The sequence below is a fragment of the Mauremys mutica genome, chromosome 2, assembly GCF_020497125.1.
Source record: "Mauremys mutica isolate MM-2020 ecotype Southern chromosome 2, ASM2049712v1, whole genome shotgun sequence".
Taxonomy (NCBI): Eukaryota; Metazoa; Chordata; order Testudines; family Geoemydidae; genus Mauremys; species Mauremys mutica.
The window spans coordinates 5,050,547-5,072,943 of NC_059073.1; the positions used below are offsets into that span (position 1 = coordinate 5,050,547).

At 51.8% G+C, this 22,397-nt stretch overlaps 1 protein-coding gene across 3 annotated transcripts in view; it reads left to right on the forward strand.

Moving 5' to 3' along the window:
* The window catches only part of LOC123363653 (TBC1 domain family member 20-like), a 38,391-nt gene extending 20,408 nt beyond the window's left edge, over nt 1-17,983 (forward strand). For all 3 annotated transcript variants that reach the window (XM_045004879.1, XM_045004878.1, XM_045004877.1), the window contains exons 5-8: nt 10,326-10,427; nt 11,283-11,424; nt 12,312-12,496; nt 13,297-17,983. In XM_045004879.1, coding sequence (XP_044860814.1) covers nt 10,326-10,427; nt 11,283-11,424; nt 12,312-12,496; nt 13,297-13,546 — 679 coding nt within the window. In that variant the 3' untranslated portion in view covers nt 13,547-17,983. The remainder of the gene's footprint in view (nt 1-10,325; nt 10,428-11,282; nt 11,425-12,311; nt 12,497-13,296) is intronic.
* Nucleotides 17,984-22,397: the final 4,414 nt, after the last annotated feature.

Consider the following 22,397-nt stretch of genomic DNA (forward strand, 5'->3'; position numbering starts at 1 on the left):
ACTTGCAGAGGTGACCCCAGCTCACCCCTGAATTTTCCCAAAGCCACGTGCTCTGCAAGGTCCAGCCCTCTCCTGGAACACTCAGAAACAGTAAGGGTCATTGTCTCCTTTAAAGAGACAAAGACACATCCCAGCTTCTTAACCTCCCTGGGGTAAACACATCCTTCCCGTCAAGCACAGCACTGAGCTGGCTTAGTGTAACATAAAACAAGTTCAGACAAAAAGGACGTGGGTGAAGTGATACGAAGTAGAAGGAGTAAAGTTAGACGGGGTTACAAACAAACAAAGATAAAAATACGCTTTCTAATGGCTAAGATCTAACTTAGCAAGCTACAGCCTCAGGTCCAGGTAGATTTCCTGCCAATCTTTTTCTTTGCATTTGATTAACAAGTCTCTGAAAGGTGGCTCTGGCATTAATTAATCCAAAAGGTAACATTTTGAACTCAAAAAGTCCCCGATCAGTAATGAAGGCAGATTTGTTTTCTGCACTTTGCTGTCTAATGGGATTTGCCAATATCCTCTCTTTAGGTGTGGAGTGCTCAGATCTTTTGTCTGGCCCAGAGTGGCTAACGTGCTGTCAGTTCTGGGCATAGGGTGTGTGTCAGGAGCTGTGATGGTGTTAAACTTTCTCTGATCAACCCAAAACCTTGTGGTCCAGCCTTTTTGGGAGCCATAATAACTGGAGAAGCCCAGGAACTGTTTGACCCCTTAATTATCCCCATTTCCAGCATCCTTTTTATCACCTTAGGAATTTGCTCCTGCATCTTTCCTGTGGTCCGATATGCTCTGCTGGGAGCAGGTTGTGGCTTCACAGTGTTAATCTTACAGACCATTTTACGAGTCAGTTCTGGCCTGTTGGAAAATACCTGGGGGTGACTCTGCAACATACTCAGAACCTCTGTCTTTTCAGCTGAGCTTAGCGCTTCATATAACCCAGTGCTCTCTAGTGAGTTGTTGTTGTGGCATGCAGCCATCAAATCAATGAGGAGCGCGCTCGGAGAAGTCTCCTCTGCACAACATATCATGTTTACAATGGCTTCCTGACTCTGATGTGCTTTTAACCTGTTCACATGCACGGTCTGTGAAGCCGCCTTGCTGAGGGGGCCTTCGTGTATATTGTAAATAACATTGTTATCCCTTTCTACAAACTCAGAAGGCCAGTCCCATGAGTTCTGTGTTTTGTACCTTTTTATAGGGAGCGTGACAATGGCAGAGCAGGGGCCAGCTCATGTCAAGGTCCCCATGTCTCCAGTGATCAGACACACACGTGGCTGGAACCAGGCTGGGTCGTCTGTGTGTTAGTATTGTTCAGATGGGTATTAGAATTGTAAGACTGTGCTTAGACTGTATGCAATGCTTGTGAATTGCTGCCGGCATTAATCTCACTTCTAACATCTGTACCCACTGTTGTAAGGGAATGTTTGAGGAGGTGAGCCTCTGTGGCTGTAAATCACCAGGCAGGAGAGAGACATTAACTAGTGTGAAGTGCTGGTCTCCAGCAGCAGGTGTTCTGCCCTGCCCATCGACACCAGACGGACTAGGGTGGAACAGTAAAGGGGACAAAAGACTGTTATTGACTGTTCCCCTCCCCCCATGAAGATGAGTCATTCAAGTGGATTCCTCCCATCAGCTGAGTTCACAGCTCAGAACAGAAGTGGGGGAGGGGATAAAACCCCCTAACGAGGAGGAACTGTATCTTTATGCTGCTTGGACTCTAGGGGCAAGAATTACTAGGCATAAGCAAAAGATCCCCAGTGCTTATCCTGGTTTAGACCTAAAGGACGTATAAAGCTTATCAGAGAAGCTTCTATTACTTTTTGTAGTTCATTTGTGTGTGTATCTGTGGTTACCTGCTTTAACCTCGCCAAGAACTCTCCTGTTTCCTTTCCCATGTAATGGAGCTTTCGACAGCTTGTTATAGGGCTGGCTACAAGCGGGGCTTTGGTGTGAGAGCTGAAGCACAGGGGCCCTGGGGTGAGGACGGGGCCTTTGGGACAGGGCATAACCTGACTGTTGCTGTATCCTTGGGGAAAGGGCCCGGCTATCACACAGGTGGCAGGACCGATGGGGGCACCCACGGGGCCTGTCTGTGACTCCCCGGTTAGGCTGTTGTGGGGACTGAGGAGCTCACACCTGGTAACTGGTGGGTGAAATCGAACACAGAACTCACAGCCATTGTGGGGCTGTGCCAGGTTCCCAGCACTCTGCCCTGCGGCTGGCACTGACACCCTGGAGTCACGGCAGGCAGGTTGCCACTGGCGTAGTTGGCAGGAGTGACACACAGGTTGTTATTTTAACTGAGGTTTACACTTCGAGCCCCGGTAAAATAGTTTTAAGTGATTCTCTGGTGGAGAGGCTGGGAACAGTTTTACTAATTTCTATTTGTTTATTTCGAGCAAGGACAATAGAACAAAGGAAAGCGTGAAGATGACTAAACAGTAGCAAAGAAGCAGGTGCTGAGCTCCCCAAGAAGCAGTGAGTGGAGCTGTCAGCACAGGGAGCTCTGTCAGCAGCCGCTCAGACGCAATCAGAGCCAGTGGCCATGCCGCACTCGTGCCATAAGGCAGGCTGGGGTGCCTGCACCAAACTGGGGACCAAAGGGGGTCCTCGTTCTCCAAGGCATGCAAGAGACCAAGCGGCTAGTTCCCCAGGGGAATAATGGCCAGAGCTGGGGAGGTGGGAGTGGAAGAGGCTGCTGGTGGGGGAGTGGTGGATGATGCTGGAGGCCTGTGCGAGCAGCAGAAGCTTGCTGACCAGAACACATGCAGGCATCTCAAACAGAAGAGGAGGGACAAGTCACGCCCATAGGACCCAGGAGGAAGGACACATGAGGGTGGCTGATCAGGGGATAGCAGATGTCCAGATGTGGATAGATGGACCTCACCACTCCGCCTGTAGCCTGAGGCATTACGGACATTAAAGGTCGTTTTGGGATTCTGACTGGGGGAATGTGGGATGTGGTTTTTCTGCATGTGTTAGTTCCTGTAATGATGTAACGGTGGAGCCTGAGGGCTCGGGCACACGCCTGCCATAGCCAGATTCAGTGGTCGAGGGGGTAAGCCCTCACCAGGGACCCTGAGTCGGTGTGGAGTATGACTCTGGCACAGCTGGGAAAGCTGTAGGCCAGAACTCCACTGGAACAGGGAAACTGAGGCATGGCTGAAAGGTGCTGAGTGTGGAGAGACACTGGCACAGCTAGGGTTGCTGTGGGCCAGAGTTCTGCTGGGAGCAGGGCAGCCTGGTAAGAGGTCTGGTTTCACAACTTAGAGGGTGACACTTTACTGTTCTGGGTGAGGGAAACTGAGGCATGGCTAGATGGTGCTGTGGGCCAGGATCTGCTAGCAGTGGTGGGACTCTGGCACAGCTAGGGAATAGCGCTCTGCTGAGAGCAGGGAAGACTGCTGGGAGTGGTGAGTCTCTGACACAATTAGGAGAGCTGTGGCCCAGAACTCCCCTGAGAGCAGGGCAGACTCAGCGTGGTCAGAGAGCTGAGTAAACACCTTGGGGGTGACAGAACTCTTTACTGGCCTGGGTGACAAGCAACCACTGGGGGAAGTAGGAATGTTGAGGAGGGGGGAAGTTGCCCTTTAATCTATGGGTTGAGGGTGGTGATTTCAGATGTAATTAAACTACTGAGGTGTTGGTGAATGGTGGGTTCTAACCTGCTGCCTCCAGGTCAGCCAGTGGCTAACCCTCCTGCAGGTTTGTAAGAGGGAGGTGTGACCGAAAGTACCCCCACATTCATACCCTACCTGCTATTGTAACAGTCTTTGTACAAAATAGGCCTTGGGAGGCATCATCTGAAAAGTGATAACTCACTGGTCGGTAATGTTCTTGTGTAGTGTATGTCTGTGGTGGGTATTGAGAGCTATGGAAATACGCTAGAACTATCACTTGGGTTTAATCCAGGCATGCTGGGGGAGTTGGGAAACAGGTCTGCCCTAAAGGGAATTTGTTTTCCCTACCTGCGAGTTACTTCCGAAGTACTTTGAAAGACAATGAAAATGTATTTACATATTTCATAAACAGACCTATCAAGCATCTACGGGTGGAGGCAAACCTCAGGCTAACAAGTGAGAGAGAAGACAGCATGGTCTACAGCCAGCAAGAGGGAGAAGTGTGGTCTGGGTTGTACTTCTCAAGAACCCACTGCTAAGGTTTGCTGGTTTATAAAGATGGGGACGGGCTGAACCTCAAGTGATAAGCAGTTGGATCGGCTGATTGTATACGACATTACTGTGTTATAAAAGTGTATGGAGTGAGGTCTGTTCAGAAAGCCCCTGACACACTGGTGATGGATCTCACTGTGAAATGTCTGTATTAACACTATGTAAGGAATGATGGGGACTCATTGATATTAGGCTGTACAGTCTGCCCAGGCAGGAGGGAACGTCGCCGCTATCTACCGGTCTCCTATGTAAATTCAGCACGGTGGAATCAGAAACAATGGACGCCCCATTGTCATAGAACCTGTGCGGGGGACGGGAAGCCCCCAGGAAGGGAAGAACAGCATGAGCTCATCCTGCCTCTTGAAACAAGTTCACTGACCTTTGGAAGATACAAGCAAGGACAGAAGCCATCTTTGGCATCCGTCACTGGACAGACACAAGGGAATGGCGCTCTTGCAAGCTGAGGACGGGTCCTTCAGCCAAGGCAGGTGGAGATTGAAGTCTCTGGAACTGAATGTAGGTGAGAAACCTGCTTAGACAAAGATCTTTCACCTAGGGAGATGAGGGAAGCCAGCCCCTTGTACCTTTGTGGGAGGTCCTGACTGAGGGAAAGTGAGCTGTGGCTGGGAGGAAGAAAGACTGGTGAGAGAAACCATCGTGAATAAAGCCAGTATCTTGCTAGATTGTTTTAGACTTTGAGATGCATGTTGTCACTTTTATTTTCTTCTGACCCTTCCTAACTTTATTCCTTTCACATGGCATCACTTAATGTAGGTCCTATTGTTAATAAACTTGTCTTGAGTTCACGCTAAAGCAGCTCAGTGCTGGGTTTGCAGGGGAGGGTGTATTCCCCCCAGTTAAGCTGATAAGCTGGGATGTGGTTTTGTCTCTTTACAGGAGCAGTGACTCTTATCATTTCTCTGCGCTGTCCAGAAGCGGCTGGACATGGTTTGGGGGAAATTCGGGACTGGGATCATCGTGCTGGTTGTAACCAAGGCTGCTGGAAGCCAGACTGTGGCTGGGGTGTTGCTGACAGGCTGCTGGGCCAGAGACACTCGGGGTGTGACCTGCATGTTGGCAGGCTGGCTGGGAGCATCCCGGGCTGGGAGCTACAGCAGCAAAGCATTGGGAGGCACCCCGGGTTGCAGGGCTAATGGTGACTGGTCTGGATTGCACCCTGACCCGACAGCTGTCCCAGCGGCGTAGTTTGGCAGGATTTACACAAGAGTTGCTATAACTGTGGTTTACACTTGAAGCAGTGGGGAAATAGTTTTTAGTGATGCTCAGGGGAAGAGGCTAGGAACAGCCAGAGAGGTTACAGTGTGAGGCCTTCATGGATATTGTAAATACCATCGTTAACCCTTTCCACAGCCTCAAAAGGCCCCGCCCCTGAGTTCTGCATTTGGGGCCTTTTACGAGGGAGTAACTCCAGCACCAAGTCGCCCATGTCACATGGTGACTTGCAGGCGTTGTAGTCACGCCAAGCTTCCTGAGCAGGCTGGTTCTCAGGAGGTTTTGATGAATCGTTCTATCAGACTCTTCAGATTCTTCCTAAACTTCTGTATGTCTTCAGCCACCAGCTCCCCCTCTGCCTCAGTCTCACCCTCCCAGGAGTCTTTCATGTGATCTAGGGGACCTCTGGCCTTTCTCCCACACAGGAGATCACATGGGGCAAACCTCGCAGACTCTCGGGGTACCTCCCGGTAAGCGAATAACAGAGAGATAACAGGACATCCCTGTCGCTTGCCCTCCTTTATACATTCCCAGCATAGATCTGAGGGTCACATTGAACCTTTCAACTGAACCATGTGTCTCTGGATAATATAGGGCAGATCTCAGCTGTTTTGCCCTACACATCTTCCATAACTCACTAAATAGCTGGAACATGAAATTTGACCCATCATCTGACAGGGTGGATTTGATTTAAATTATGATTTAAATCACTAGTCAGACTTGATTTAATCATGGATTTCTACATAAACATGCATTCTTGTTGGTTGTTCTAACCTTAACACACATTCTTCACAGAGACAGATATAGGTTTCATTTTTAGAAAATACACACTATACATTTTTAAAGTGACTTATTTTGAAAACTTTTCAGATTAGTTTTACAGCTATATCAGAAAATGAATGATTGGTTATTTCGTTTACCAAAGGTAATTGAAGCAGATATTTATGAAGTCATTGGGAGGTGAACTATCTCCAATTCAACAGGTTAATCATTAATATTTGGAGGATTTTCTTGCCATACTGTATTAGGAGGAGAACATCACCAGACATTTAAATTGTTTTATTTTACTAAAACAACAACGTTATGTGTTCTGGATTTTTTCTTCAACAGCAAACACATAATAGTTAAATGAAATACTTAGTCAATTTAATTTTAGGGTTTTTTTTTTATGTCAGCCAGGTCAACATGAGAAACTTAAAATATTGGCTTCTGCAGCTGACTCAGTCGTCTTCACCTTCATTTTCCTATTTGTTCATAATCTGGAAAAGAAAAACAAGCTTTCCTGCTTTTTCTGGTCCCAAACGATTTCTCAGCTGCTTTCAACTACCTGAAAGGGGGTTCCAAAGAGGATGGATCTAGACTGTTCTCAGTGGTAGAAGATGACAGAACAAGGAGAAATGGTCTCAAGTTGCAGAGGGGGAGGTTTAGGTTGGACATTAGGAAAAACTTTTTCACTAGTAGGGTGGTGAAGAACTGGAATGGGTTCCCTAGGGAGGTGGTGGAATCTCCTTCCTTAGAGGTTTTTAAGGTCAGGCTTGACAAAGCCCTGGCTGGGATGATTTAGTTGGGTTTGGTCCTGCTTTGTGCAGGGGGTTGGACTAGATGACCTCCTGAGGTGCCTTCCAACCCTGAGATTCTATGATTCTATGAATTAGTGCAAAGGAAGAAAATATTCTTTCTACACCGGCAGAAGAAGCTACTGCTGTTGAAAGTGAGATGATCACTTCAACAGTCCAGGTGCTTAAGTGACTTCCACCGGTATATCAGCAGCAGCAAACATGTATTTCTTGAATGGTTCACCCTTAGCTCTGAAGTTTATTATAGTTGGCATTATGGAGGGATGATTGCTGGATGTCCATGTCATAGCCAACTCCTCTTCTTCACCAGTTAAGGTTTGACCCTGGTACTGAGTATTGAGAATATTTTCAAGAAAATGAGCTGGAGATAGTGCTTCTCCCATTCATTTTTTTTATTGCTTGTAATGTAACTCTGTCATTGTATATTTCTCTTTTTAAGATTTTACTCAGTTCCTTCCAGATTTCAACAGTGTCAGCAATAAAACAGCGATTTCCTTGCATTTTGTTCAAGGCTACAGAAATAGGCTTCAGGGTACTCAGCATGTGTTCAATGTTTCTCTTAAGCCCAATCTTGAGAACTTTGGCTATGACAGTGCCATCTGTTTTTTCACGTTTTTGTCCACAAACTGTCATCAGATTAGGCCACTTCTTGATATAGTGTTCAGAACAGTCCACTACTGAGTTCCATCGCACGGCTTTTGGGAGAGTTAGCTCGGTTCCTTTCACTTTTTTCAGAGCAGCTGCTGCAAAGTGGTTGTTGTGGAAGTATTTTGCAATTTCAACAACATTAGCCTTGATTTCTGGAACACTGATTTCTTTGGCTAGGAGGTGCATCAAATGAGCACTGCTTGGGACTCTCTTCACTCTCTTCTAATAATTTCTTCTCATCTTGGATACATTTGCAGCATTGTCTGTGACCAAGCTGCGTACTAGAGATTTGAATTTTTTTTCACAGTTTGTTATAGCTTTTACTGCTGGCTCGTTAGCACTGACCCCTCACTTGCTGAGGCTACTCCCATCTTTTCATGTGCTGTGTATTTATACCTCCCTACTGTATTTTCCACTGCATGCATCTGATGAAGTGGGTTTTAGCCCACAAAAACTTATGCCCAAATGAATTTGTTAGTCTCTAAAGTGCCACAAGGACTCCTCCGTTGTTTCTGCTGTGTGTGCATTTCCTGCTGTATCAGTTGTTTTGGTAAGGAAGACATTCCCTTCATCTGTCCTATGGACTAATTCATTCCAAACAGATCCAGACTAACACGGCTACCCCTCTGATACCTTCATCTGTTGTCACACAAGCACATACAACAGGATCATTGGGGACATTTCTCCACCCATCAAGACTCAGGTTAACAATTTCACCCTCTAGACCTTTTGCACACTGCTTAATTTCTCTTTCATACACTTTATCCAGCAATTTGCCTGCGACATCTGCTCTGTTGGGTGGACTGTGTCCTGGTCTTAATGACTGAACCATGTTAAGGAAGTGTCCATTCTCAGTCATACGGAAAGGAGAGTTTGTTGCATAAAGAAACCGGGCATTTTTTTCATCAATTACCTCTTTTTGTAATCTGCTGGTTCTTATCACAAACGTATCCTTGGTTGTTTCTGGATGATGGAGATCTTTTTTCCCTTTTGCTATAGGTGATATATACTGTGGCTTTGTGACATACATGATGTGACTGAAACACTCTCATTGGCAGATAACTCTGAAACTATAGAAAATAATGGTGATGTTGAAGGTGGATAGTCTTCAGAATCCTGTACGTTGAAGATGGATTCTCTGAAACAAAATAAGTCAATGCAGTTATTTAATTATTATTACCATACTGCTCATGTAGTGTTCCTCATTGCATTCACTGCCACTCAGTGCTACTTTAAAGGTGAAATTGTAAAAGGAAGATCTGCCTATTTCAGCTCTTTATTTTATCACAACTGTTTTTTTTGCTCAAACATGAGAATTCAAGACTAGTCCAGAAGGAAGACGAGCAGTCCTTAAGAAAGAAGTATGAAATAAAAAAGTTTACCAACCTGAAGATCCTGCATTTCATTATCTTCAACGCAGCTTCCTCCTGAGAAGGAAAACGTCTCATGATGTTGTTTCATTCGGGCAACCAGGCCTTGCATTTCTTTGTTCCACTGTTTGCATTTTGCACGCATGCCTGTCTTGCCCACAGGTAGAGGATCTTCATTAAAATATTCCCAAACTGGGTCTCTTTTACAGCCTGCTGCCAGCATAGGTTTTCCCTTCTAGTGAGAGAATGGTCTGGTAGATCTCAAATCAATGAAGGCTACACTCAGAAAGACCTCAAGACTTCTGGAATATGCTGCTCAACCAGTTTCACTTTTGTTTCTACTGCCCGTCTCTCACTTTTATCTCCAGACTTCTTCTCCCTGTCCAGATCTATTCCGCCCCCAACAATCTTCTAGTCATTGAACTTTTGAAACTTTGCACTTTTAGAGAGAGGTAATAAAAAAAGGTAATAATTGGAGATATACCAATCTCCTAGAACTGGAAGGGACCTTGAAAGGTCATCAAGTCCAGCCCCCTGCCTTCACTAGCAGGACCAATTTTTGCCCCAGATCCCTAAGTGGCCTCCCTCAAGGATTGAACTCACAACCCTGGGTTTAGCAGGCCAATGCTCAAACCACTGAGCTATCCCTCCCCCAAGGGATTGACTCCGTGTACACAAATTTGCAGAGGAACAATAGGGTTGAGGTCTGTTATTTTTCACATCTATGTATTTATTTATTTATTTATTTAAAAACATTTTTGCTGTTAACAAGAATGTTACCTCTGGAGAGACAAATTCACAGTTTGAGAACTGCAAAGCTAAGCATCTCTGATGGTATCTTCTAGACTGAGCACTGAGTCCCATTGGGTAGATAGAAAGATTAACCTAAATAATCGATACAGAAGCCCCTGGAACCCCACAAGATTGGGTCCCTAATCCATGAACTACTGGAATTTATTTACAAAAATTTTCTTAAACATGACCTGAATATATTGTCTCATGCTATAGAATTAGAATTTATAATCCCTGTACACGGCTACCTCTCTGAAACCTGATTCCATGAGGAGATATCTTTGAGCTATAATGTATCTTAATTAAAACTATCTTTAGGTTTTTTTCCTCAAAAAAAATTATCAAAAAAAATCCAATTTTTAAATAAAAACATCCGATTTATGTTTTTAAAATCATTGACTTTTCCCCACCCTGCCTGTAACACAGCACGGCGCGGGGGAGGCTCCTGGTCCCAGCAGGCACTGGCTGCGAGTGCGGTAATCACGCTCCTTGTGACTCGCTGGGGACGCCCTCCTCTAACCTCTCCCCGTCCGCAGGGACTTCATGGACCCCACCATGGACAGCACCAAGCACATTCTGAACTATCTCCTGCCCATCCTGCAGCGGGAGAGCCGCCGCCTCCATGACTTCATGCTGAGGTACCAGGCGCGGTCCTGGGCGGGGGGCGGGCGCCATGCAACGCTGCCTCCTTCCTGGGCCCAGCTGCTCCATCACTGACCTGCCCAGAGCCCCCCCTGCCCCCACCCCCCCCCAGATGGGCCCAGGATGGAAATAATTGGGTTGGGCCCTGCAGGTTGGGAGGCAACAACAGAGTTGGTTGGATGTGAGGGAGGACCCTGGGGCTGCAGGAGCAGGGGGCTGTGGGGCAGGATTTGGGGGCGGAGTTGGGGTTGGGGCTGTGGGTTGGGATTGGGGGACAGGGAACTGTGTGGTGGGGTTGGGGGCGCGGGGCTGCGGGTAGTGGTTGGGGGATGGGGTGGGGGCTGCGGGTTGGGGCGGAGGGCTGTGGGTTAGGGGTTGGGGCTGTGGGTTGGGATTGGGGGATGGGGTGGGGGCTGCGGGTTAGGGGACGGGGTTGTGGGTCAGGGTTAGGGGTTGGGGCTGTGGGTTGGGATTGGGGAACTGTGTGGTGGGGTTGGGGGGCGCGGGGCTGCGGGTAGTGGTTGGGGGACAGGGTGGGGCTGCGGGTTGGGGCGCAGGGCTGTGGGTCAGGGTTAGGGGCGGGGTTGGGGGATGGGGAACTGTGTGGTGGGGTTGGGGGGCGCGGGGCTGTGGGTAGTGGTTGGGGGATGGGGTGGGGGCTGCGGGTTGGGGCGGAGGACTGTGGGTCAGGGTTAGGGGTTGGGGCTGTGGGTTGGGATTGGGAACTGTGTGGTGGGGTTGGGGGGCGCGGGGCTGCGGGTAGTGGTTGGGGGGGAGGGCCGTGGGGGGCAGGTATTGGCAGGATGGAGACAGGCAGCACCTGAGCAGGACCCTCTCTCCTGGTTCTGCAGAGCGGAGGTGGGGACGATCTTTGCGCTGAGCTGGCTCATCACGTGGTACGGCCACGTCCTCACCAGCTTCCCCCACATCCTGCGCCTCTACGACTTCTTCCTGGCCTCGCACCCGCTCATGCCTGTCTACTTCGCTGCCATGGTACGTCCTCAGCCCAGCGCCCTGCGGAGCCCGGGCCCCTTGCACCTCGTTTCCGTGGGGGGCTCAGCGGAGGAAGGGGACTGGCCGCCAGCCTGCCTCCATCGCCTCCATCGCGATCCCCCAGCCCGACGTCCCTCGAACACAGGCCAGCGAGCACAGCTCTGGCCCCTGGCCCATCTCACAAGCTCAGCCCACTGGGACGGCTCAGCAGCTGGACGGGAGCTCTGAGTTATAATAAATAATTGGAGATATACCAATCTCCTAGAACTGGAAGGGACCTCGAAAGGTCATCGAGTCCAGCCCCCTGCCTTCACTAGCAGGACCAATTCTTGCCCCAGATCCTTAAGTGGCCCCCTCAAGGTTTGAACTCACAACCCTGGGTTTGGCAGGCCAATGCTCAAACCACTGAGCTATCCCTCCCCCCTGCAGCTGCTGCAGGGCGGGGTGGGTGACTCAGAGGGGGAGGCAGCCCTGAGCCCAGTGCCCCGGTGCCTCTAGTCCTGGCCATTGATGAGTCTCTGGCAGTTTGTGTCAGTTGAGTTGCTTAACCTGGAGGCCCAACCCAGCTCCCAGGAGGGTGACTGTGGTTCCCAGCTCCCCTGCAACTTCACTTGGTCACGGGGTTCTCTTACTGCCTGTCTCAAGCTGCTGGGTGCTGTCCCTGTTCACTGTTAAACAGCTGCTGTGCTCCACCCCAGAGCTGGCTGTTTTTCAGGGGTGCGGTAAGGTGATGGGCCATGAACCATGTGACGGGGGCATGGCCGGGGCGGTACAAGGAGACCCCTTGTCGGGGCTGGGGGATGTGGGTTATTCCAAAGGCTCCAGCCCTGTGGCAGTGCTGGGAAGCCCCACGTGTCCCATGTGACAATGACGCGCTCTCCCTGCAGATCGTCCTGCACCGGGAGGAGGAGGTGCTGGCGTGTGACTGCGACATGCCCAGCGTCCACCAGCTTCTGTCCCAAATCCCCCAGGACCTTCCGTACGAGCGCCTCATCTCCCGGGCCCTCCAGCTCTTCCAGCGTCACCCGCATGCCGAGCTGGCAAAGCAGGCGGCTCTGCAGCACCACAAGAGGTGAGGGAGGCCAGGGGGAGGTGAATTGCGTCCGGGTGTGCACCTGGCTCCCAGTGCTCTCCCAGGCGTGGGGTTGCCCGGGACCCTGGCAGGAATGTTCAACTCTTCCCTTCCCTTGCTCATGTAGCTGCTGCAGGGCTGGCTGGCTGCCCCACTGCCAGGGTTCCCAAACGCCTTGTCGATTCCCCTCTGCCCCTGGAGCAGCGAGAAAACCAGGCGGTCTGGCCGAGCTCTCAGGCATGCTGGCGGCTGCAGCAGGGGAGTGTGGGGGGACTGGGCACCCCTCTTAGCTCGCGGTGTCTGGCAGGGTGGCGGTGAGCCAGCCCCCCGCATGCAGCCCTGGCGCTGAGAGGCTCCCAGACCGCGGCACAGGCTGGTACTGCCAGAGCTGAAGGGCCCTGACTGTGGGAGGACTGGCGCGAATGGCTTTTCCGTGGGTCTCCGGCCCCGAGGCGGCGACGTAATGGCAGACATTGGAGCCGGTCCGATTCCCTTCCACCCAGGGCAGTAACCCAGCGGGTCCAGCTCGGCAGAGCCGAGGGCTGTGCTGGCCAACAGCCAGAAGCCAGGGGGTTGCGCTCAGAGATGCCCCCCTGCCTTCTCTCACCCTGGCAGTGCAGCCGAGGAGGACAGGTCTCCCCACACAGCGCGGCCTGGCCACCCAGGAAGAGAGCTGCATGCTGGGACCTGTGCAGGCTGCACATCTCGGCATTAGGTGGGGAGAGCCCCAGCTGGGCCCTGGCCAGCCCTGCGTGTCACTCACCCCTGCGCTAACCAGCTCCCTCCCTCTCTGTTCCCAGCATCTCCATAGGCTCCTTCACCGCCTTCCAGCTGGCCACCTCCCAGCAGCGCCCGGACGCCGTGCTGCGCAGACAGCGACAGCGGGACAGCGCCCACGCCGAGGCCGCTGCTCTCCTGCCCACGGCCGGGCACAGCCTGCTGGTGAAAGCAGCCGTGTGGGGGATTTCAGCCACGCTGGGGGCGGCGGCTCTGGCCGTCACACAGACTGCCCTGGAGTGGGCACCGGAGTTCTTACTGCAGCTCTTCTAGTGCCCGGCAAGCCAGCCAGGACCCTGCGGCCGGCGCCTGCACCGGGCCACGGAGCCGCAGCCCTCGCGCCTCCTCCCACTTAATTTATTGGACTGTCTCAAAGGCCTGGGCAGCCGAGTTCAGACAGGCTGTGCCCAGCTCAGAGCGGCCAGTAGCCAAAGCACTAGCCACAGCGGCACAGAACTGGGACAGGCCTTTCCTGCTGCTGCCTGAGCCACTCGTGGCCTGGAGGGGGCAGGGCTGGGGTTACACCCCGGCCGAGAGCCGGGGCTCGAACGCTGGGTCTCTCCCATGGCTGGGGCAGGCCCCACCCCGGCTCTCAGGTGGAAGTGTAGAATGGGGACCGCGGGGCGCCTGCAGGGGAACAGAGCACTGATCCCCAGTCCCCCCAGTGGCCCCACAGAGTTTTCCCAGGTCCCTTTTCCCAGCCTCTGCCCGTGGGGCTGGCTGCTGCAGGCTGCCGGCCGTCCTGCTGCACAGGGGGAAGGTGTTTGCTAAGCACCAGCTGCCTGCGTGTTTGGGCGCAGGGCGCAGGAAGAGAGCCACCCCCGCTCGGAGAGGCCAGGCAGCCCTTCCTCCACTAGCAGGATGGTGCGAGCGGCTGCCGGCTGCGGGAAGCGCTGTCCCAGCAGAGCGGCGGGGGGGCGCTGCAGGCCGGGGATGGTGGAAGGCAGGGATCACTGGAGTGAGGGGCACAGGCATGAGCAGAGCCTGGAAAGCAGTGAGGAAGGGCGCCCCGCGCAGGCTGCACCAGGGGAGAGAGGCCTCGCCTAGATCGCTGCTTCTCTCCTACTGCCTCCCTTGCACCCAGGGTCCTGGCGTCTCCTCTGTGCCTGCCTCGGCCCTGCCAGCCCGGCCCCTCAGCCAGGACGGAGGGACGCTGGGCCCAGAGTCTGGGACAGGCCCTTTACTCAGGGCTTCAACTTTACTTCTTCCACATAAAGCCAGTGCAGCACATCAGCGCCGGGAAAGCAGCCGGTGGTGCCTGCCTCCCCCTGCCAGTCCTAAGAGGTGGCAGCAGCAAGCGGGGCCGGCTGGGCTCCCCCCGCTGCTGCCTGGGAAGGGCACAGCCCCCGGAGCACTGGGTACGTGTGTGAATAAAGTGCGTGAGCCTGGCCCCCTGTGTCTCATTGGCAGGGGGGAGAGGAGTTGAGGGAAGCGGCTCCAATGGTTAGAGCAGGGGACGAGGGTGCAGGAGGGCTGGGTTCTGCTGTCCCCTCGGCCTCTGCGACTGGTGCTTGAGTTAGGGGAGCTCAGTGTGAGCCCCCCGGGTCGATTTCCTGGGGGCTGAGCACACCCCCTGCCCCGGTGCAGGCAGTGGCGGGTGCCTAGCACCCCTGACAGGCCCGAGTTGCCTGCCTGCCTCCCGGGAGCTGCCCCTGGGCAGGCAAGGAAGAGCTGGGCTGGGGGCTGTTCGCCCCTGGCCTGGGGTGGAGCCGCTCCCTGCTGGCTGAACTCACTGCTTCTCCCAGGGCGTTCTGGGTGGAGTTGTGAAGCCAGGCCCTGCGTGGTGCTGGATCGTTATGGGGTTGGGGTGCTCGGTGCCTGGAGAGCCTGTGCCACTGGCGTCGGGTACTTGACAGGCACCGCTGGGGCTGGCACGAAGCAGCCATCGCCGCGGGGCAGGAGCTGCCGCTCCACCACTGCAGCCCCTCCGGGGAAACGAGGGGCTTCCGGGGCTGGACTGAGACCGTTGGAGCCGCGCTGGAAGCCCCACCCCACCCACGTAGGAGCCTTCCCACCCCGGCCAGGCTGGCTGTAACGGTGCTCAGGCAGCCTGGAGCTAGCCTGCCCCCCAGCCCTGTGCCCTGCTCCCCCCACCTGTGCCTCTCCATCCTGCTGCCTGCCCCAGCCCCCTCTGGCACTGCCTGTCCCCTGCTGCCAGCCTCACCCCTCTCCGCTGCCTTGGCAGCTGTCTGGCCCTTGTGCAGTCTCTGCTCTCCTAGGTCTGGCTGGAGCGGCAGAGGTGGGAGTCCAGCCCCAGGGGGGCTTGGCCTTGGTGATGCCAGCATGTGGCTGCGCCCCGGGGAACTGTCCGACTGCTGCATGTGAGGCGCTCAGCCCTGCCGTGGGAGTCCCCAACAGCCCACCCGCTCCAGGGCCCAGCCTGTTAGAGGTGCCTCGTCCCCTCGACACGGGACCCTCTGCCAGGTCAGGCCTGCTCCGTGCAATGCGCCAGCGTGGTCTCAGCCCCGCCACTGGCTGACACCGGCCCAGCGGTGGTTCTACATGGTCTCCAGCCGCCTGGCAGCCCCAATCAAAGGCGCGTCTCACTGACGCTGGGACGGCCGTGTCCAGCGGGGTGAGGGGCATTTAAACGGGAGGAGGACAGCGGGGTGAGCCCAGAGCTGGTTGAGCAGAGCCACAGCATTGCACTGGGAGTTCATGTTCAGCTGATTATGCATCACCACCCCTACATCTTTTTCAAAGTCGCTGCTTGAGGACTTCAGTAGCTCAGACATAGTCAGGGGTTTGTTACAGGAGTGGGTGGGTGAGATTCTGTGGCCTGCAGGAGGTCAGACTAGGTGACCATAATGGTCCCTTCTGACCGTAAGTCTATGAATCTTCCCAGGAGAGTCCCCCAGCCTGTCAGTGTGGCCGACAGCCTTTGTTCCCAGATGGCTACGTTTACATTTAACCACATGAAAACACACAGTGTTTGCTTGTGCCCTGCTTACCAAGTGGCCCAGATCACGCTGTGTCAGTGACCTGTCTTCTGCGTTCTCTCCCATTCCCTCAATTTCTGTGTCAGCTGCAAACGTGATCAGGGATGATTTTATGTTTTCTTCCAGCTCATTGATAAAAATGTTAGTGTAGGGCCAAGAACCAATCCCTGTGGGACCCTGCTAGAAACCCACCTGCTCAAGGATGAGTCCTTGTTTACACTTACCTGTTGGGACCTAGCCGTTAGCCAGCTTTTCATCCATTCAGTGTGTGCCAAGTTACATTTATATCATTCGAGTTTTTTAATCAAAATGTCAGGAGGTATCAAGTCAATGCCCAATAGTCTATGTACGGTGCATCAGCACTATTACCTTTTTCAACCACATTTATAATCTCATCAAAAAAATATCAAGTGAGTTTGACAGGATCTATTTTCCATAAACCCAGGTTGATTGGCATTAATTATATCACCCTCCTTTAATTCTTTATTAACCAAGTACCATATCGGCTGCTCCACTATCCTCTGGGATAGATGTCAGATTGACAGGCCTCTAATTACCAGTTTACCCTTTTTAGATATTGGTGTAACATCAGCTTTCTGCTAGTCTTCTGGCACTTTCCTGGAATTCTAAAACACTGGGAATCAACATGAATGGTGCAGTGCGTACCTCAGCCAGCTCTTGTAAAACTCTTCTATGCACGTTACCTGCTGATTTTTAAATGTCTAACTTTAGTAGCTGCTGTTCAACATCCTCCTGAGAGACCAGTGGACTGGAAAGGGCGTTAGATGGGATGACTACATCTTTTTTTGACAGAACAAAAATATTTATTGAACTTTTCTGCATTATTATTGATAAGTCTACAATTTCCATCTAGTAATGAATGGACTGTTCTTTTTGTTCCTAATATAGTCCTTGTTGTCCTTAATTCTGCTGGCCATAGATTTCTCCTTGTGTCCTTGTACTTCCCTTATTCATTTTCTATAATTCCTAGTTTCTGATTCATATTCGTTATTATCAACTTCCCCTTTCTGTGCTTTGTTACGTATTTTCTAGCTGCTGTTACTCTCCCTCTCAACCAGGGTTTTTTTAACCAATAGAATCATGACCTGCTGCTTTGAGACCCTTCTTGCCGTTTCAGCTAAAAGAGGCCAAGGACTGAATGGCTACACAGGGACTGAGCCCGCCCCCCACCTCCTCTTATTGTTGTTGGAGAGTTCTGGATTGACAGCTGTGGATACCCTTGATGTGCCTTTACAGAGCGGCAAAGCTGCTAGTTAATGTCATAGAATCAGAGACTATCAGGGTTGGAAGGGACCTCAGGAGGTCTGTGCCTTTGCTGTGGGGTGAGGCCTTTAGCAATTTCTGCTCCTTTTTGACTGCACTAAACCCGCTTTACAAGAAACAAGCACATTAAGAATGGCGAAAATAAAATGTAGGGGTTTCTTTTGTTTTAAATAATTGATTTGAACTGGCCGCCCTGATGGGTCCCATTAACATTCCATTAGTGCTGGGTAAGATATGTGATCATTTCTGGAAACTTTAAAAGAATTTCCACCCCTTGCCTTGTGCTAGACACTTAGCAGGTAGGTAATAATGTTCTGAGCACTGCATGTACCCTGGTCAGTGAGGGGATGTGAGTACACGCTGGGCTAGTGAAATATTTATTTATACACCTATAATGCTCCAATTCAGGGGGGCCTCGACAGTCAGGTGACAGCGGCTTCCTAGATATACACACACACACACACACACACACACACACACACACACACACACAAAACTTTCTGGCGCCAGTCCGAAGTACCGTATTCCTAAGCAGGGGATGGGTCTAGGGGCTGCCCAGAGAGGAGCTCGGGGAGGGAGAAAAGCCAGCAGAGCACGTCTGTAATGAAAAGTCGAGAGGGAATTCCTCTTTCCAAGGTCCCCGCGCATGGAAAAGAGGGAGACACCCAGGAAGCAGCTCTCTGTGTACCCTGCGTTATTGTGGGGAAGGTATATTTTCTCTGAAATACTCTTGTTCTCAATAAATGATTCTTTTGCTTAAAGGGGGCCATTTGGTCTCTGTAGCAACCACGGGCAGTGCCCTCAGAGGGAAGAGACCTGCAGGGTCTGCACGCACCCAAGTCAGACCTGCTGAGGTACGGCACCCGTGATCCACGGGGCTGCTCCCCAGGCTCTGCTTTGAGAATAGGAGAATTTCACCAGTCTTTCCTGAGCTCAGGTGATGGCTTGAGGCCTAAAACCTGAGCACGGGGGCCCTCAGTGAAACCAGGAGGGGGCAGAGGTGACGTTTCCCCAGGAACCCCGACTTGAGACCTGTCAGCATTTCTGGAAACTTGGAAAGGCGTTCCAAAGAGCACCTTGCACTCAGAGACATAATGGGAAGTTTTATTTTTCTTAAAGATATAAAATCTGAACCTTCCCCCCGGCTCACATGCCAAAAACTCCAACCCTCTCCAGAAAAGTAATAGTTGAGAATAAGCAGCTAGCCCGAGCAGAGTGAACCAGCAATCCCAAGACAGGAGCTGCTTCATCGTACCAGTAACCTAAGCAAAATGCGTGGAACTAATTACTGTAATAAGAACATTAGAACGGCCACACTGGGTCAGACCAAAGGTCCATCAAGCCCAGTGTCCTGTCTGCCGACGGGCCAGTGCCAGGTGCCCCAGAGGGAGTGAACAGAACAGGGAATCATCCAGTGATCCATCCCCTGTCGCCCATTCCCAGCTTCTGGCAAACAGATGCCAGGGACACCATCCCTGCCCAGCCTGGCTAATAGCCATTGATGGACCTAGCCTCCAGGAACTTCTCTAGGTCTTTTTTTAACCCTGTTACAGTCTTGGCCTTCACAACACCCTTGGGCAAGGAGTTCCACAGGTTGACAGTGCGTTGTGTGAAAAAATACTTTCATGTGTTTTAAACCTGCTACCTATTAATTTCATTTGGTGGCCCCTTGTTCTTGTGTTATGAGAAGGAGTAAATAACACTTCCTTATTTACTTTCTCCACACCATTTTATAGACCTCTACCATATCCCGCCTTAGTCACCTCTTTTCCAAGCTGGAAAGTCCCAGTCTTATTAATCTCTCCTCATACAGAAGCTGTTCCACACCCCTAATAATTTTTTTTGCCCTTTTCTGAACCTTTTCCAAGTCCAATATATCTTTTTTGAGACAGGGCGACCACACCTGCACACAGGATTCAAGCTGTGGGCGTATCATGGATTTATATAGAGGCAACGTGATATTTTCTGTCCTATTATCTATCCCTTTCGTGGTGAGTCCCAACATTCTGTTCCCTTGTTTGGCTGCCGCTGCACCTGAGTGGATGTTTTCAGAGAACTCTCCACAGTGACTCCAAGATCTTTCCTGAGGGATAACAGCTAATTCAGACCCCACCATTTTATACGTAGAGTTGGGATGATGTTTGCCAATGTGCATCACTTTGCATTTATCAACACTGAATTTTATCTCCCATTTTGTTGCCCAGTCACCCAGTTTTGAGGGATCCATTTGTAATGAGTGAAACTGCTCAAGCAGTTCATTGCAAACAACATTTATTGAGGCTATTTTGGTATTTTGTCTACCTCTTATTTGTAAATTCATGTTTTTGGTTATTCATCCAGCTCTGTATGTCAGTCCATCTCCACATTAGACACCGGAGGGCATGTCTACATTACAACATTAACTTGCCCTCACTTAGGTTGGCGTACAGCCACTGCAGTAATTACAGCGCTTGTGTGCATGTCTACACTTTGCTCCTGTGTCGATGGTGCATGTCCTCACCAGGAGCACTTGCACCGATTGAACTGTGATTATTCCTCACTATTCAGCACTGGTGAGGCCACACCTGGAGTATTGCGTCCGGTTTTGGTCCCCACACTACAGAAGGGATGTGGACAAATTGGAGAGAGTCCAGTGGAGGGCAACAAAAATGATTAGGGGGCTGGAACACATGACCTATGAGGAGAGACTGAGGGAACTGGGATTGTTTAGTCTGCAGAAGAGAAGAATGAGGGGGGATTTGATAGCTGCTTTCAACTACCTGAAAGGGGGTTCCAAAGAGGATGGATCTAGACTGTTCTCAGTGGTGGCAGATGACAGAACAAGGAGTAATGGTCTCAAGCTGCAGTGGGGGAGGTCTAGGTTGGATATTAGGAAACACTTTTTCCCTAGGAGGGTGGTGAAGCACTGGAATGGGTTCCCTAGGGAGGTGGTGGAATCTCCTTCCTTAGAGGTTTTTACGGTCAGGCTTGACAAAGCCCTGGCTGGGATGATTTAGTTGGGTTTGATCCTGCTTTGAGCAGGGGGTTGGACTAGATACCTCCTGAGGTCCCTTCCAACCCTGATATCCTATGATTTGTCTATGATTCTATGAACTGTCAGTGTGGGGCATTGCAAGGCAGTGTCTGAAAGCCAGCAACAGTCGATGTAAGCAAGGCAGCGTCTTCACTGACACTGCATTGACCACGGCCGCGACTCTACGCCTCTCGTGGAAGTGGGGTAGTATGTAGCGGGCACGTTACGTTGGCAGGAGTGCTATTTTAGTGTAGCCCTTTACTCTCTGCAACTGCCAGAAAGACCCACAGACCTGGACAGGTCTGAGGTGTACGTGTGCTGGGGGAGTTAACATTTTGAAAGGACAGTTTTTCATTGTTCAAAAGATACATACACCAGCAAGTGACATGCAGAGAGCAAGTTAGCACTAAAATACCCTTTTTTAAATCAGCGTTTCCCAGCAATATCCTGCACTTCTGTCCCACTAATGCCTGGCTCTATCACCAGTGCTCTGCCCGCATAGCCCCAGTGTAGAGCTGGGTATGCGGACAGGGAGAGTTTTTTCTTTTGGCTTAGCACAGTGGTTCTCAGACTTTTGCACTGGTGACCCCTTTCATGCAGCAGCCTCTGAGTGCGACCCCCCTAATAAATTAAAAAACACTTGTTTATATATTTGACACCATTATAAATGCTGGCGGCAAAGCGGGGTTTGGGGTGGAGGCTGACAGCTCGCGACCCCCCCATGTAATAACCTTGCGACCCCCTGAGGGTCCCGACCCCCAGTTTGAGAGCCCCTGGCCTAGTAACTGTGACACTGGGAGACCAGGTGCCAGCTCATGCCAAGGTGCCATGTGTCAACTCAGCACTGACAAAGACGTGGCTGGCTCAGCTGCCTGTTAGAATTGTTCCAAGAGGTGTCAGGCGTCCAGGAACGTGCTTTGTGTTTGGCCTGTCTGGCTTGCTCGTGAGTTGCTGCCGGCAGAGCTAACCTCTGTATCCCCTACTGAGCGTGTGACCCTCTGTGAACCCGCCAGGCAGGAGAGCGACATGACGCAGTGTGACGTGCTGCTCTCCAGAGGAAGGCGTTACGTCCTGCCCCGCAGGGCTGGCCCATGGACACCAGACAGACGCGTGTTGCTCTGCTCTTCCCCACCCCCATGAAGTCGTGCGAGTGGTTTCCTCCCATCAGCTCAGAGCACATTGGGGGTGGGGGGATAAATACCCCTGATAGGGAGAAACTGGATCTCATTGCTGCTTGGGCTCGGGGGAGGGGGCAGGTTTCAAGGCAGAAGCAAGAGATCCCCAGTGCTCAGCTTGGGTCAGCCCGAAAGGACGTATGGAGCTTGCTGAACATAGAAGCTTCTATTCACTTTCAAAACCTACAATTCACGCTCACGTGTGTATGTAACCTGCCGGCTTTAACCTTGTCAATAACGCGCATGGTTCCCTTGCCGGTTAATAAATCGGTGTATGGCTTGTTATAGGGCTGGCTACAAGTGGGGGCTCTGGTGTGAGAGCTGAAGCGCAGAGGCCCTGGGGTGAGGACGGGGCCTTTGGGACAGGGAGTAACCTGAAAGCTGAGGGCTTTCCCGGCCCAGCTATGCCAGCCAGGGAGTGTGATTCCCCCCCCCCACCCCCGCCATCCAACACAGCCGTGCTGACAAACCATTGTGCTGTAGACCCAGCCCACACGCAGGGAAGAACTGCACCCTCCCCCTCACTAGGTGGTAACTGGCAGCCACAGGAAGGGAGCCAGTCACTTATGCTGAAAGAGCAGCAAGAGCCATAGGCAGGGCTCAGGGGGCTGGCGATGGGGAGTCCCGGGAGGATGTTTTGTTCTGTTTCTTGCATTCGCGCTGGAGAGTTTTGCTTCCTTTTTCTTCCCCTTGTGGCATTTCCATTCAGACGG